We start from the raw sequence: 15309 nt of genomic DNA, 5'->3' as shown, positions 1-15309 counted from the left end.
TGACAGAAAGCAGATCAAGCCTAGTGTTGGGAGCTGGGGTTAGGGGACTTACTTCCAAGAGGCATGTGGAAACTTTTAGGGTGTCTGGAATGTACTGTAATATTGATTGTGGTGGTTTCTATCACATAATTAAATATGTGATCAAAATAAGAGATCTCTTATTATTCTGTCAATTTCTTATTTAATGTATTCCTGAAAAACTAAAGCAATAAATATGTTAAGCTAGAAAAACAAAGACAACATATAAGAGAATATTTATTAAAATACAGTACTCTCTGAGTTGAAAAATTAACTTATATGTCTGAATAGCCAACTAAAAATTACAAAAAGTTAATATTTTAATTATACAAAAACTCACCAAAATGCACCTGGGTAAAAGCAAAAATGATACATGGTCAAAGATGGGAATACCCAATTCACAAACTAAAACAAAAGAGTCCAACCCATCCAGAAATTAAGGAAATGTAAATATTTTCAACTCTATAAATTGATAACTTTTCCAAATTTTTTTGGAAACTATTTTGCCACCATATATTTTTCAAGCATTAAAATGTAACTTTCAATCCAGCAAGCCCATTTCTAACACTCTGTCTTAAGAAAAGAGTAATTTTTTAAAAAGTAGCTATATGCAATAATGTTGCTTGTTGCAATATTTATAGTAGTAAAATGCTAGAATAGTTAATTATGGTTTATTCACCTGGTAAAATATTATATAACCATAAAAGTAGATTCCTATAAAGACTATGTAAACCCAAAGAAAACCACTTAAAAGCTAGACATAAAATTTGTATGTGTATTGTTTATTATTTTAAAATGTCTTTAAAAAACAATATAAAATATGTATACCAAACTAAAATGGGCTCTGCCAGCATTTGTGCTGGGGAAGTGGGATTATGGGTGAGTTTGTCTTTATATATCTGAACTCTGATGTAATCATAAGTCTTTTAGGTGTATTTTTTTAAAACCTTAGGACAGACAAGCACAGGACAAACACTTACTCAGCACTGTCGGCATTACTGCTTTCCTTACTGTAGGCGGTGGCCATGAACACACAGTTGATGATGACGGTGCAGATGATGAACATGCTGAACAATGTGACCGCTGTCCGTTAAGGCAGGTACACTACAGGGTGGCACATGTCATCAGTCACAGTGAAGGCTGTGGGCATACCTCCAGGTCTCCTTTCCACAGGTGCACCTGTCTGCTTACTGTGAGTGTTGGCAAAGAACAACTTATAGCTGTACCCTCCCCTGAAGAACTGTCCTCAGCCAAATGGCAGCCTCTTCACCTGGAGGGCTACAGCCCCCTTCCTCATCTCTGACAGCCCGAGACATAGAAAAAGCTGGCCCCTTGCTTCCAGGGGAGCAGCTCTGTGATTTATTTAGTGCTCCAGAGCTCCTCGCAGGCTCAAGCTGATGTGGGATCAGCTGAGACCCTGTCCTCACTAGCCTCCTCTTTCTGCTCCATCCCGTTTCCCTCTTTCCTTCTCCAGAGAGCACTCTGCAACTGAATCACTTAAATAAAAATCTCCATCTCAGGCTCTGCTTCTAGAGAATCCAACCTGAATAGTTACCCCTTCCCATGCCCCAGTACTTCATTATGTCTAGCACTCTTGTCTCCCAGTCTAAAACTGTCTGGTGTCCCCACTACCTGCTGCCCACATCAGCAATGCTGACTGTCTTTACTCTTTAACACTGAGGATGGAACCTCAAAGTCTTAAGAGTTCAGGGATTCATTTAAATGGGTGAAGTGGGCGGATGCGGGGTCACAGAGAGGGGCAGAGATGGGGCGAAGCAGAGCTTGCACAACCCCTCTGAAAGAGGCAGTGCTTCCTCACGACACTGATTTTTGCCAGGTAGGAAGGCAGGCCTAGTCTTCATAGAGGTTCCATCTTCAAAAGATGCTGCAAATCTGGACTTTTAGCATTATAGGGTGTCTCCAGAAAGTTTTAAACACTGTGTAGGTCCAGTACAACACATTGAGCAGCTAAATACAGAGCAAAGGCTGATAGTTTGCAACCTTTGTTTGGGTCTCAACTTAGATGCTCCTTTCTCCAGAAAGTCATCCTGAATGCCTCCAAAGCACTACTACTGCCCCCAAACTGCCCATCTCACTAACGAAATTGCCAGCCATTAGGGCCTATCTCCTTCTGAGGTCACAGGATCCTAGCACAGGGCCAAGTCTTGTTCACACATAGCAGTAGCAGAGGCCCTGCCACACAGCAGTAGGCCCTCAGCCAGAATTTGTTTCAAGAATGAGCTACTTCCACTCAACAAGCATGTGAACAATCTGGGGCTCTTGCACTTTTCACATGACCTGGACTTAGTAAAAGATGCAATGAAAAGATATGAATGGACTGAGATTTTGATGGCTAAACTTCGGATTGGATTGAAAGGCCCAAAAATGAACAAGGCACGCTTGGCACTGAAGCGGTAGATTGTTCTCTTTTTGTTCAACACCATAAATGTCTGCAAAAACAAACAAACACAACAAGAATTACATGCAGTGACAAAACAATATTTATCATGATTTCATTTAGAGAAAATTTAGTGGAACCACAGATTGAGGTGTGGCTTGGCTCATTATGACCCTGACAGTTTCTGATTGCAGTGCTGTTATGCTGAAGCCCGAGGTACTTTCTGATCAGTCTACACTGTGACTCTGGACACCAACAGATCCACCATGTGGCCTGGGTCTCACTCAGAATCCCAAGATAAGTTCTGGGCTGTGGACTGTTCACCTAGTGTAATACTCTGGAGGCTCCAGAAATGGAGCATATAGACCCTGCAGAAAAACATGGGCAGAGGCTAGTAACCGGGACAAGCAAAATCCTTCATTTCATACTCCATGGTATGTACGTATAGAGATAAGAACTAGAAGAACTTGGAGAGATGGAAGTAGTATTGAACATTCATATTCAGCAGATTATTTTAAATTATTTTGATTATAAATGAAAACTTCATAACAAACCTTAGAACAGTCAAGGACCTAGAGAGCCCATATTGTTGTACCTGAGCTGTTCTACATGAGATAGGCTGTAAGTCAATTCTAACCTTGAGGATCATCAACAAAAGTCATCAAGGTTCCCAGACTTGCTCTCCCATTCTCCTTACAGACATTCAGGTAAATCCGCCTATAGTTCCCAACTGGTGGGAGAGGGCCTACAGAAGGCATCTGGAAATGCATGTGGGTGTTTTTGATTGTCTGTCACAATTACTGGAGGCCCTACTGACCTTTATTGGGTAGGTCCAGGGATGCCCGAACCCAGGACAGATCTGCTAAATGGTATGCTGTCCCATCCAAAATGCCCACTGGGCTCCACTGAAGAATACCATAATTGCACCCATTTCTTCCTACTATGTCTTCCTGGGCTTTGGGAATGAAGCAATCTCCAGACAACAATCTATCACTCACAGGCTTCTAACATCAACTCCCAGACCTCTTCTTTCCATTAAGCCGTAATCTGGCTGTCCCCTTATATGTCCCTAAAGTTATTAGTTACAAAAGTCTTCACAGAATGAGGATCGTCCCTGTTTCCCCATATCTCTGCTCCTTTAAGATTTGCAAAAGTACTACTTGACATGTAATCCAGTATGTTCTTATGCAGAAAAGATAAGCCTTGTCACCCAGGCTCAATATAGCAGGGTGGATGCTGCCTTGGCTGAGGTACCAAAACTTCAGTCACTGCCAACCATCAACCATCCTTCGTTGAGTTGCTGGAACTTACTTGTCTGCTGGCCATCTGGCTGCAGGAAAAAAATGGAGTAGGATATTTTCTGTTGCCTCTATAACAAAAGGAAATGGGCCACTGAGTTCTCTGAAAGTTATGAGCTCAGGAGCCCAAGACCCACTTTAGGGATTCTGGGCCCTTCCTCTGAATAGAAAGATAATTTCAGGGCAGAAAGAAAACCTCTCCCTGAGGTGGGTCACCCCAGATTAATAGGTGGCATGACATGGCTCTGCCTCTGTGTCCCTTGATATTTTATTAATGCCATCTCTGACTGCTTTAAATATTTCAACTAGTGGTGTATTTAACTATACTTGTCAGGGTTTTAATTATTAAAATGATAGGTACCAGCTCCTTCTGTCTGCTTACTGACTCCACCCATTTCTCTGTAGCTCTTCAAAATGGAAATTTCTAAAGATAGGAAGTAGCGTTAGACTACAGAAGGAGCCCTTGGGTTTGAGTCACAACTCCATCCCTTACTGGTTTTTTGGCCTGGCCTAATCCACTGCCCCATCTAGTCGTTATCTCCCTCATTTGCGAGGTGGAGTGCTAACTTTCACGTATATCTCACATGACTTCTGAGAGTACCAGCCAGCCATATGGGGTCATGGGTGTGCAGAGATCTAAAGAATTATCATGTCTTCTGATTTAAAGCAGGAGCCCAAGCTGAGAAGAGATGACTCTAGAACAGAACCTATCCTCTCAGGACTGTCTACAGCACACCAAGCTGCTGCCTGCTCCAGTCTTGAGGCAGAAGACCTCCAGCAGTTAACTCACATTTAACAACTCTGCCTCCAAGAAGACTCTGGAGTTCTGGGGCATAAGAAGGAGAAATACTGGACTGTTTCTGTTCCCTCATCTCTCATCCCCCTTCTTGTTTTTCCCACTCACACCCCACTTTCCTCTATATACACAGTTCCCATTTGGCCTACTAACCCTAGGTCTGTCCCAATATAAGGACATACCAGGCAACATTTCTCTGAAGAGATCAATTTCTTATGGTTGCCAGCAGAAAATGGTCTCAGTATCTCATATTTCTAGGACTTCTCCCCAAATTTCCTTCCTCTCTGAACTCAGTCTGGTGAGGTAGATTTTCCATTCTCTGCTGGGTCACACAGTGAGATGATAATGGTAAGGTCTTCTGAGCTTTTCTTGAAAGGAGAGGACTGTTCTCACTGCCCCAGTCTTTCAAACAGCCATCAGAACAGCCCAGAGCTCACATTTTCTCACTCAGGAGTCCCTTTAGTGAACTTTTACTAGAATTTCCCTATAAGAACTACATTCAGGTAGGTTAAACAGCAAGCCTATCACATATTGGCATGGATTTACATAAAATTCTCCATATGCCCACATGCACCCAAATGTTTATAGCAGCCATGTCCACAATAGCCAAACTACGGAAAAAAAAGCCATCAACAGATAAATGGATAAAGAAGATGTGCTATATATATACAATGGAATACTATGCAGCCATCAAAAGAAATGAAATCTTGCCATTTGTGACGATGTGGATGGAACTAGAGGGTATTATGCTTAGCGAAATAAGTCAATCAGAGAAAGACAATTATCATATGATCTCCCTGATAATGAGGAAGTTGAGAGGCAATGTGGGGAGTTTAGGGGGTAGGAAAAGAATAAATGAAACAAGATGGGATCAGGAGGGAGACAAAGCATAAGAAACTCTTAATCTCACAAAACAAACTGAGGGTTGCTGGGGGCAGGGGGATAGGGAGAGGGTGGTGGGGTTATGGATATTGGGAAAGGAATGTGCTATGGTGAGTGCTGTGAAGTGTTAAACCTGGCGATTCACAGACCCATAACCCTGGGGCTAATAATACATTATATGTTAATAAAGAGTACTTACAATAAAAAAAAAAAGTCAGCATCACCATCAAAATTCATTTGCTAAATACCTAAAATTTGTGATGTTTTGTTGATGATTTATAAATAAGAATATATAGAAGAGATTCCAGTCCCCTAAGACTTTATAAATTAGCATAAACATATTGACTTAAAATAAGATATAAGACAATAAAGATAATAAAATAAGACAATAAAAGACAATAAAATAAAATAAAATAAATAAAATAAAATAAAAGACAATAAAATAAGATATAAGACAACAAAAGAGCAGGCATATTTATGGCAGTAGCACTTTGCTCATTTATTGTGTCAATAAAATGCAGGTAATTGTGAAAAAAAAATTCTCCATATGCCCAGTTGACTGCCATATTCTTGGACTTCATTTATTGAACTTCTATTATGTGTCATGTTGGTCTGTGGCTCAGGCCTCGAAAAATCTCATTTAGCAGCCTAAAAAGCCTATAGTTGAGAAGTTTGCTGAGGAAAGCTCTTACTGCTGAAATGGACATTTTTGGACAGTGATATTCATCTTTCATATAGGCATAATGCTTTACAGTTTATAAAGTGCTTCCATATCATACCCATGTTATAGGAAGCAGACATGATCCCCATTTTACAGATCAGAAAAATGAGGCTTAGTGAAGTGGTTTATCTGAAGACAAAAAGCCAATCACTTAAATGGCCTACACCCAATTTTTCTGTTAGTCCAGTCCTCTTTCCTGACACCATTTTTTCCCTCTGTTTTCCTTTTAACCTTCCTGCTGCTTCTAGTCCTCCTCCTCTTTGCCAAGATATACATTACAGAGAGAAAATGAGGACTGAAAGAGGTTTTCAGGAGTACGAAGGCATCAACTAGTGGTGATAGCAAAGGAGAAAGACAGACATCCCTGTAAGCTCCAAGATCAGTGTTTGGAGAGTCTTGTAACTCTCATTATAACTGCATGGTTAGAACACCCCAGACCCCCAGTCAACTACCTTATGATTTCTGTAGAATGGGTCCAAGTCTTCCAGAGGCCTTGCTATCAGCTCACGGGGAATGTCACCATAGAGTTTGGGCAACTTCCTGGAGACCTTTAGGTCAAGCTGAGGCCGAGGCTGGGGTTCTGAGGTTGTCTGGTCTTTGCACTTCTTTTTCTCCTTTTGGATGGCAATCCTCTTCTCAATTGTAGCCAGGGTTTCAGAAGTGAAGGGACGGAAATTCCGCTCATCTGGAAAGATCACTGGGTAGCACCTGTCATCCATCTTCATCCTCAAGAGAGAGATAAGTGGTAGGTCCTCAGAGAGCTCTGGAAGGTAGAAATCACACAGCCTGTCCTGGAATTCCACTTTCTAAGGATGTTTTCAATGGGCAGCTATAAGAATTAAGTGAAGTGAGGGGACTTGGGAGTTCATTGGCTGTGGAGCAGGTCAGAAGAGGTGACCACCATTGTGGATATAGCAGGGATTTGGGGCACAGGGAAGACCAAAACAGGCCATCATTCCTGGAGGACCTGGATGTAAGTGGCAAGTTAAGTTCAGGAACAATGGGCAGAAGAAGCCCAGTCTCTAAAACTGAGACCCAAGCACTGAGCAAGACAGTAATACCAAACCTGCCAAATTACTAAAGTGGGACCTGCAGATGGTGGCTAAGTGGCCGCAGTGTGAACAGGAGTAGAAAGGATAGGGAATTAAGGGGGACATAGATATGGGTTGCAAAATCAAAACTATAAGTGCATGTGTCTTCTCACTGGTCAGCAAAGGTCTTAAAATGTGGTGGAATGGAAACAAAAAGGCTACGAACACAGGCACAAACATTTACACAAACACCTATGATTCTAAGCCAACTCTCTTACTTCTGAAACCCTGATCTGGCAGAAATGAGACCCCAAGAAAGCAGCAAGGATTTGCCAAAACTAACAGGGTCATTCTGCCATGGGATAATAGCTGTATTGGCCCCTATCCCTGACAGCCCCTTCTATAAGGACTTCCTCTACAACCTGAAGTTTAAAAGTAGGCTCTGAGAAAATGCAGTAGTGCTCAGGTTAAATGCCTTCACTCCCCATGCCAAGCACCCTATTCCTTTCTTATATACCTGAATGTCAATCTAATATTGATTCCCAAGGCACTCCAGAGAATTACAGTGGGTAATCCAACATAGCATTGGTTTGTACATTCAGCAACCATATGCTCAGTGTCTGTTCTAAGAACATGGCTAGGCACTAATGGAGAAGAAACAACAGCCCCTCCTCCTGGTCCTACAAATTATGCTGCCCTGGTGTAGTAGTGGTGAAGACAGATAAAAGATAGGAAATTACAACAGAGTAAGACAGATGTTAATACAGGGAGAGGTAGAGGATGCTATGTTTGTGCATGGGATAGGTGTCTAACCGGTCCCGGGGAATCAGGGATGATCTGCCAAAGCTTTAATGTCCCAGTTGAGACCTAAAGGTGATGTAAGACACAGACAAGAAAAAAGAAGGACATTAGAATGTTGTAGGAGAAATAAACATCATGTACAGGGACCCATGGGTGAAAAAGAACATGGTGTCTGTCAACAGGTTCTGTCTCCCTGGGATGGAGATTTTGTGGGATGGAATTGTCAGATAAGGTCCGTCAGCATTAAGAGAGCATGTGGGGCTATATAATACTTAGTAAATATCATGGGTTTCACCCCGAGGGTAATGGAGAGTTGCTAAAGAGTGTGTGGTGGTGGTTGTTGTTACAGAGGAGTAACACTATCAGGTTTTTTAAAAAAATATCTCTCTTACTGATGAGAATGGATAGGACTTAGTACTGGGGGCTAAAGGAGGTGAGGAGCTGGAACTGAAGAGAATGTTCCAACAATCACAACCACTAAGGATGACGGAATGGAGTGGGCGGATCTGAAAGTCACTTAAGAAATACCCTTGATCAGTGATTTATGGGGAGGGAGAGATTTGAGGGACAGGAAGGAGCTGAGGTTCCCTCTTTGGGCAGCTGGGTCAGCACAGTGCCACCCACTCAGACAGAGAGTACTATGGAAGGAAGAAGCTTTGGGGGAATAAACGGAATTTAAAACAGATGGAACTGAAGTTGTTTGTGGAACCTGCAAGTGGAGAGAAGGAGGAGGCATTTGAATACAGAGCAGTCATAGCTTACACACATTAGCCTTTGAAAAAAGCATGTAAGAAAAAAAGAAACAATCAAACTTCTCTTGAAAATTCCTCAGGAAGGCACCAAACTGAAGAAGCATCCCACCTATGTGGTCAACAAGGTGAATATGGCCAATTTTTCTTCTGGTGCCAGGCTAGTCACCTTTTCTTCAGTTAACCCACAGATTGGTCGGATTGTGTTTAAGGGCCATGATAAAGGCAATGTATATGTCTTTAAACATACTAAGGGTAATTTGAAGCCCACAGTGTGGGTATATATCATATATCAACTGAAATGACATAGGGAATCTAGATTCACTGTATTCTGTTCTATTCATTCAGGGTCAAGCTCTTATGGATGTTCCTGGATGATGGAATTGGCCACACTACTTAGATTAATCTCTCTTTCTTCCCACCCCTCCATTCCCCCTCCCTTCCATTCCACTCCCCTTTCTCTCATAAACATATATGATTGAATTGGTATAAATGAAGTGGAAATATAAAGAGATCCTACTGTATTTGGTTCTAGTGCTCACGAAAGACATTTGAGTCAGGGATGAATTCCTCTGCAGTCAACAGCATATGAATGTTAGGTGATCCTAGAAAATAGATGAGCCTAAAAAGACCCTGGATGGCAAAAACTAGACCTTATGCTAAGTTATAGCAAGGAATGTAGTGCAGGGTTTCTTAAAGAAGAAACTGGACACTCTGACCCTGTTACTCTGAAGCTGGGAATATTTTACTCAATTTCTAGTAGAAAAGAGGCTTGATGGAAATAAGTAACACAAAATAAAATTGAGACCCCCACAAAGTGTGCACATTAAAATTTGTTATAGATGCTGAAATAACTAAAGAACCACGTGTTAAAGTTGACACTGAAAACTACAAAAATTGACCCGGAAATAAGAGGACTTTATAATAAATAAATAAATAAAAATTATCAACTTAAGTAAATCTGATGAAATAAAATCACGTGCAGTAAAATTTTCTTAATAGCTAAAAACACTGATGAAAGAATCAAATATCTTTAATAAAAGCAGACTCAAAAAATGGACTATAGAAATATAGGCTGTGCATGCAAAATTAAATTAATAAAAATTAATATGGTGTAACTGATAAAATTTAGAATGATTCAAATCTTCATTGTGAAACTTATACCTCAAATACTTGATTCTGAAAGTTTTTCTTACAGAAAATAGATTGCATTGCATGGAAAATTGGTTGAAGAATTAAATTGGCTGAATACAATTCTTTTCCAAGCTTCACTAATAATCAAGTATGATGGCAAATTTTTCAGACACTGAATGATTCTTTACAAAAAAATCATTTGAGTATATGCTCCCAAACAATGAAAAGAGAATCCAAAAAATGGAGGATGCTTGAAATCCAAAACATGGGGCACCTAAACCAAGCATGCAATAAAAAAATTCCAGGGTGACTGGAAAAATCAATTGTCCAACTAGAATTAGAAATCAGAGAGCCCTAAGAAAAACCCTTTAGGAAAAGAGTAAATTCTCTGTATCAAAGAATATGATTAAGCAACGGGTTTCTTAATATGTAAAAAAGAAAGGCAATTAGAAGTTCCATCAGAACAATAGCTCTTCGGAAATTCAGGTTTTACATATGAAGCCAACTAAATGGCTTGAGCAGGCGACAGAGGAGGAAAAGAAGAAAGTCCACTTGATGTTGACACAGGACATTCTTCTTCATGCAACAGGAGGTCCATGACATCAGAGTTCATTCCCTTCTCTATGGGTCCAAATATAGTACTTGGTTTTAAAGACTAGAAACTATAAAATCATTGTATCATAAAACTTATATACCAGTTTTTAATTTTAACAATCATCCTACAGATAAAGCATAATTAATTACAGTTATAGAATAGAATTCAAATGATATAAATGTTATAAAATGTTATTACAAGCTAGAGTTGGAAAGCAAAGGGGAAGGGAGGCTCAGAGCCATGAATTTCTTCATCTTAACCATGTGGAGAGTCAGACATGCTATGGAAGGTAAGTGGATCAAGCAATCGAATATAAGTCTAACCCTTAAAATTATGCAGGTACTCAAGGGCAAGACCAAATGAAAAATATACTAAGTAGCAGAAACTGGAGGAACCATGGGGACAGCAGAAGGATTACTGTCAGTACACTAAATTCCTTATCTTGCACAGAGACAATTTATAACTCCTATTTAATCTTGATAAATCAAAAAAATAGAAGCATAAGAGAATCAATTAGAGTTAGCTAGGCACTGACCAGAACACTGAAACACTGAAAGGTTCAAAGTGGGACTGAGAATACAGGTGAAGGTGAGGACATTTTATTTTTCACATGATACCCTTCCCAGCATTCCTTGCTTCTGAGTTGTTTGAATTACGTGCATGTAACTATTACTTTTATAGATTTGCAAAAGGACTGTAAAAATCCTTCCAGGGCTCCAAACATCCTTGGATTTAACACAGTCAAAATATCGGGTACAATGACAGGTTCTAAATCTCCTTGAGTCATAAAGGAAGGATGCATAATCCCAACTTGCTGTCCTAACCAGGAGGCCAGTGACATGTGAATTATGATTTCACACAGGAAACCACAGTGACTGAGAGGCCCACGTGGAGGCCCTGCCAAGCCTCCCCGACGTGATGCACTAGACTTGCAGGGGCAGTGGGGAGTTGCCCAGCAGAAAGGGCTCTGCTCTTCCTTCTCTGAGAACTGGCCTTCAGCAGGCTCACAGGCCCACTCCCGCTGAACAGACAGAAGTCAAGCACTCATCCAGGAAAGAGAGCTGAGGCTTCACTTCCCTAAGCAGAGACACTAAATTTCTCGAGAATTCACTTGCAGTTAAGATTAGGTAGCTACAGGCTTTACTTCCAACCTGCAAGCCTTATTAGACGCATTAGATCTGAACTCCAGTTGCTCACTCATCCATGCACTGGGCGCTGGAAATGCAAAATGGTTTAAAACACCATCCCAATGCAAGTTGGTGCAGCCACTTTGGAGAACAGTGTGGAGATTCCTCAAGAAATTAAAAATAGAGTTTCCCTATGACCCTGCAATTGCACTACTGGGTATTTACCCCAAAGATACAGATGTAGTGAAAAGAAGGGCCATCTGTACCCCAATGTTTATAGCAGCAATGGCCATGGTCACCAAACTGTGGAAAGAACCAAGATGCCCTTCAACTGAGTGAAATAAGTCAAGCAGAGAGAGTCAATTATCATATGGTTTCACTTATTTGTGGAGCATAACAAATAGCATGGAGGACAAGGGGAGATGGAGAGGAGAAGGGAGTTGAGGGAAATTGGAAGGGGAGGTGAACCATGAGAGACTATGGACTCTGAAAAACAACCTGAGGGTTTTGAAGGGGCAACATGAGGTTGGGGGAACCAGGTGGTGGGTATTGGAGAGGGCACGGATTGCATGGAGCACTGGGTGTGGTGCAAAAACAATGAATACTGTTATGCTGAAAATAAATAAAGAAGAATTAAATTTTAAAAATTTTTAAAAAAGTAAAAGAAAAAAGAAAAGAAAAAAAAAAAAAACCACCATCCCAGCCCTCAAGGTTCTTACAACGTGGGGATTTAGGTGAGTCAAGGATAGAGGATGAAACCTCACAGTAAGTGTGGCTGCACTAGGGAGAAATTTAGATGCTGTGGGAACCCAGAGGACACAGTGGTTAATGAAGAATCAGAAATCATTGAGCTGGGAGGACAATGGGAGATGTGCGCATGTGTGAAAACACTGAGGGCAGCAAAGGGCTTTTGTTTCTTATTTATGACTGTACCAGTCATTATAAAATTTGCATAACTTCACTGTGCTACACATCAGCAGTTTGCCCACCAGAACTTTCCCTATCCTCTTCTCTCTGCTCAGAGCCTGTGCAGCTGATTCACATGGGCCCCTTAGTGGGATCCCCTGAACTCTGGCTTCTGGCTAGGTTTGGCTAATGGGAGGCACAAGCAAGAGACCCAGAGAATAGAGGAGAGTGAGGTCAGATTTTTCCTCCCCACCCTTCCGCCCAGTGGCGGCCATGCACCACAGCTCCTTCCATGTGACCCATCCACAGGGCTCTCCCTGGTTCTGTAAAACCTCCCTTCCTGGGCCCCTTCAAATGTAGGTCTCACCATACCTGAAAACTGCACCCTCACTGGTTCCTGTTCCTGAACTCTGCCTCCATTTAAAAAATGTCCCTTTAATAAAATAGCCTCAAAATGCCCAGTTAGAATGTGCCATCTGTTTCCTGCCAGGGCCCTGGCTGATGGAATCATCCATTAAATAAAATTTAGAAAACAAGAAAAGGAAATGATCACCCACAACAAAAGCCACCTAGCATATGCACGTTTTTAACATTTTGGTATATTTCTTTCTGGCAGTCTTTATGTCCATATATTTAGTAGTTGACATTGTCATGCATATGCAATTTGCCTTGATGAACTTGTAATTAATGTGGAATTACAAACATTTTTACAGTGATAGTAATCATTTAATGGCTTCTATCCTGTTTCAGGTAAAATTTTAAGTGTGTTAATGTTACATTATCTCATTTAATCCTCAGAACAATCTCATGGAGAAAAAGAACAATGTCATGAGATAAATATTATCTGTGGGGGGTTTCTGAAAGGGAATATTCATCTGGAATGAAGGTGAACTATTTGTGTCCTTCTTTTAATAAGCAGGGGTTTTAATCTTAGATCTTCTTAGACTACTGTTTCTCTCCAATTTTCTCTGTCAGTAAGAAGCCAAACTGGACAACCTGATCCCTACACTTTCCCTTCACTGGGGAAGCCACCAGAGGTTTGCAACTGCACGACCAAAACATTTCGATGTGGCTCTGGTATACACAATATGAAACTTCACACTGAGATTAATAAGAACTCTAAACTATGGGCTAAGCACTGGGTCAAATGCTTTAAGTAGATTATCTCTCATAATCTCTCTTAACTTCCCAGGAGATCTACAAGGTGGATGTTGTTATATCATCCACATTCTACAGAAGAGAACAGGAGACCTCAGAGAAATTGAGATACTTTCCTATGATCACATAAGGACATGCTAGAGAAACTCAGTCCCAAGTAATCACCACCATGTAATCCACCTACCTGCCTAGTTTTTCCTACTCCAAGCTAAGACACCTCAAGGAGGTGAGAGAAGGGAGTCAGGAGAAGAAAGCCACACAGCTTCCAGCTGGGCTGGGCGGGGTCTATGACACCCTACTGTGTGATGTGCTTCCCAGGACATCAGCCTCACTGCCATCTCTGAATTCACCTGTCACTCCCACATGCATTCCACCGCCCTACCATGACACCCTCCCATACACCCAACCCAGACAGCCCAATGGTAATGTACCCTATAAGATGGCCCTTTGTCCATTTGGGGTGGTTGTCTAAACAACAAGATCTTAACTTTAGTGACATAGAAGCCAGGTCCATCAATGCCGCTTACAAAAAACAATATCCCATAAGAAAATCAGAAAACAAATGAACATGAACAGACTTTGATGCAACTGATCTCAATCCAAAATCAATCCCAGATTGATTAGCTCTTCAGAAAAAAAAAATTTTTAAGTATACATTAATTTCTGATTAAATTAATTGGGCACAGAGAACTCAGAAACTATTTGGAGGATTTGCATGATAGTCTCAGGATGTAAGACTTGAACATATCTTCTCTAGAAAAACCCAATTCCTGACATGAAGCCCAGTGTTGTGAGCACTTACTAGGCCGGTAGCTGTCTCCTGTCCCCATGACCTCAGGCCTTCTCAGAGCACTTGAAAGGAGGAGAACCACCTCCATGGACCCCGTAACCTGAGCCATGCATCTTGTACCTGGTTCCTGACTCTGATTTGAGCAGGGAATTATTACAAAAGGCCTGTACCCCATCCTGATGGAAAAAACACAGCAAGTTCCACAGTGACAGGTCTAGCCTTGAAAGCACATAAGAATAGGGGCTGCCCCAGCCCAGAGGACTTACCTGCCTTGGTTAGGTGGCTCCAGACAGCAGCCCCAGTGGCACCTCTCAAAGCTCTCCACGCAAGTCTCTCAGAGTCTGAGCTCCTGCTCCTGGCAGTTGGAGGCCTTCTGGGAGGGGCGGCTCGGAAGCTGGGTGGAGAGCGTGAGGAAGGCAAATGGGAACACGGCCAAAGTGATTTTAAAGAATCGTGTAGGAAACCCTGTAACCGGAGAAGTGACTGAGATGGTACTTACATTTATACTTTGGAACCATCTGCCTTTAATCAGCGCTTAATCTAACTCTGCAGAAAGCATCATTAATAAAGAAACAGGTTGGTTTTTTTTTTCTTTGACCTCATCCAAGTGGGTGAGAGAACTGCGAAGAGTCCATCTGAGAAGCCATGCTGGGCTTCTCCAAGCAGCGTAGCCTGCAGGCCACCTAACCCAAGCACTCTGGGGTTTTGCCCCCCAGGACTTACTAAGGCCCACAATGTGAAACTGCTCATAAGGTACCCAGTCAGCTGCTCCTCCTTTCTTTTTTCTTTGCCACCAACACTTGGGGTCCCCACTTATGAAAACACATGCTTGCCTATGTAGTTGTCATAAGGGACACCAAGAAAATCCCTTGGCCTCCAAAGCAACTCCAGAATGTATCTGTTCT

The 15309-nt window shown here is 41.5% G+C and overlaps 1 protein-coding gene across 2 annotated transcripts in view; it reads right to left on the bottom strand.

Moving 5' to 3' along the window:
* SCN11A (sodium voltage-gated channel alpha subunit 11) overlaps positions 1-14987 on the bottom strand; it is a 92215-nt gene extending 77228 nt beyond the window's left edge. Inside the window, exons 1-5 of one of the 2 annotated variants that reach the window (XM_032861164.1) lie at positions 14904-14987; positions 14671-14798; positions 6566-6839; positions 2350-2468; positions 999-1094 (exon numbers count right to left, since the gene is read on the bottom strand). In XM_032861164.1, coding sequence (XP_032717055.1) covers positions 999-1094; positions 2350-2468; positions 6566-6838 — 488 coding nt within the window. In that variant the 5' untranslated portion in view covers position 6839; positions 14671-14798; positions 14904-14987. Of the gene's footprint in view, positions 1-998; positions 1095-2349; positions 2469-6565; positions 6840-14670 lie in introns of both variants that reach the window. The other variant, XM_032861165.1, reaches the window with a different exon arrangement.
* Between the last annotated feature and the right edge of the window lie 322 nt (positions 14988-15309).

Source organism: Lontra canadensis, unplaced genomic scaffold (genome assembly GCF_010015895.1).
Source record: "Lontra canadensis isolate GAN:19392208 unplaced genomic scaffold, GSC_riverotter_1.0 scaffold20, whole genome shotgun sequence".
Lineage (NCBI taxonomy): Eukaryota > Metazoa > Chordata > Mammalia > Carnivora > Mustelidae > Lontra > Lontra canadensis.
Note: the sequence above shows the minus strand (reverse complement) of the source record. Positions and strands in the feature narration are given on the sequence as shown.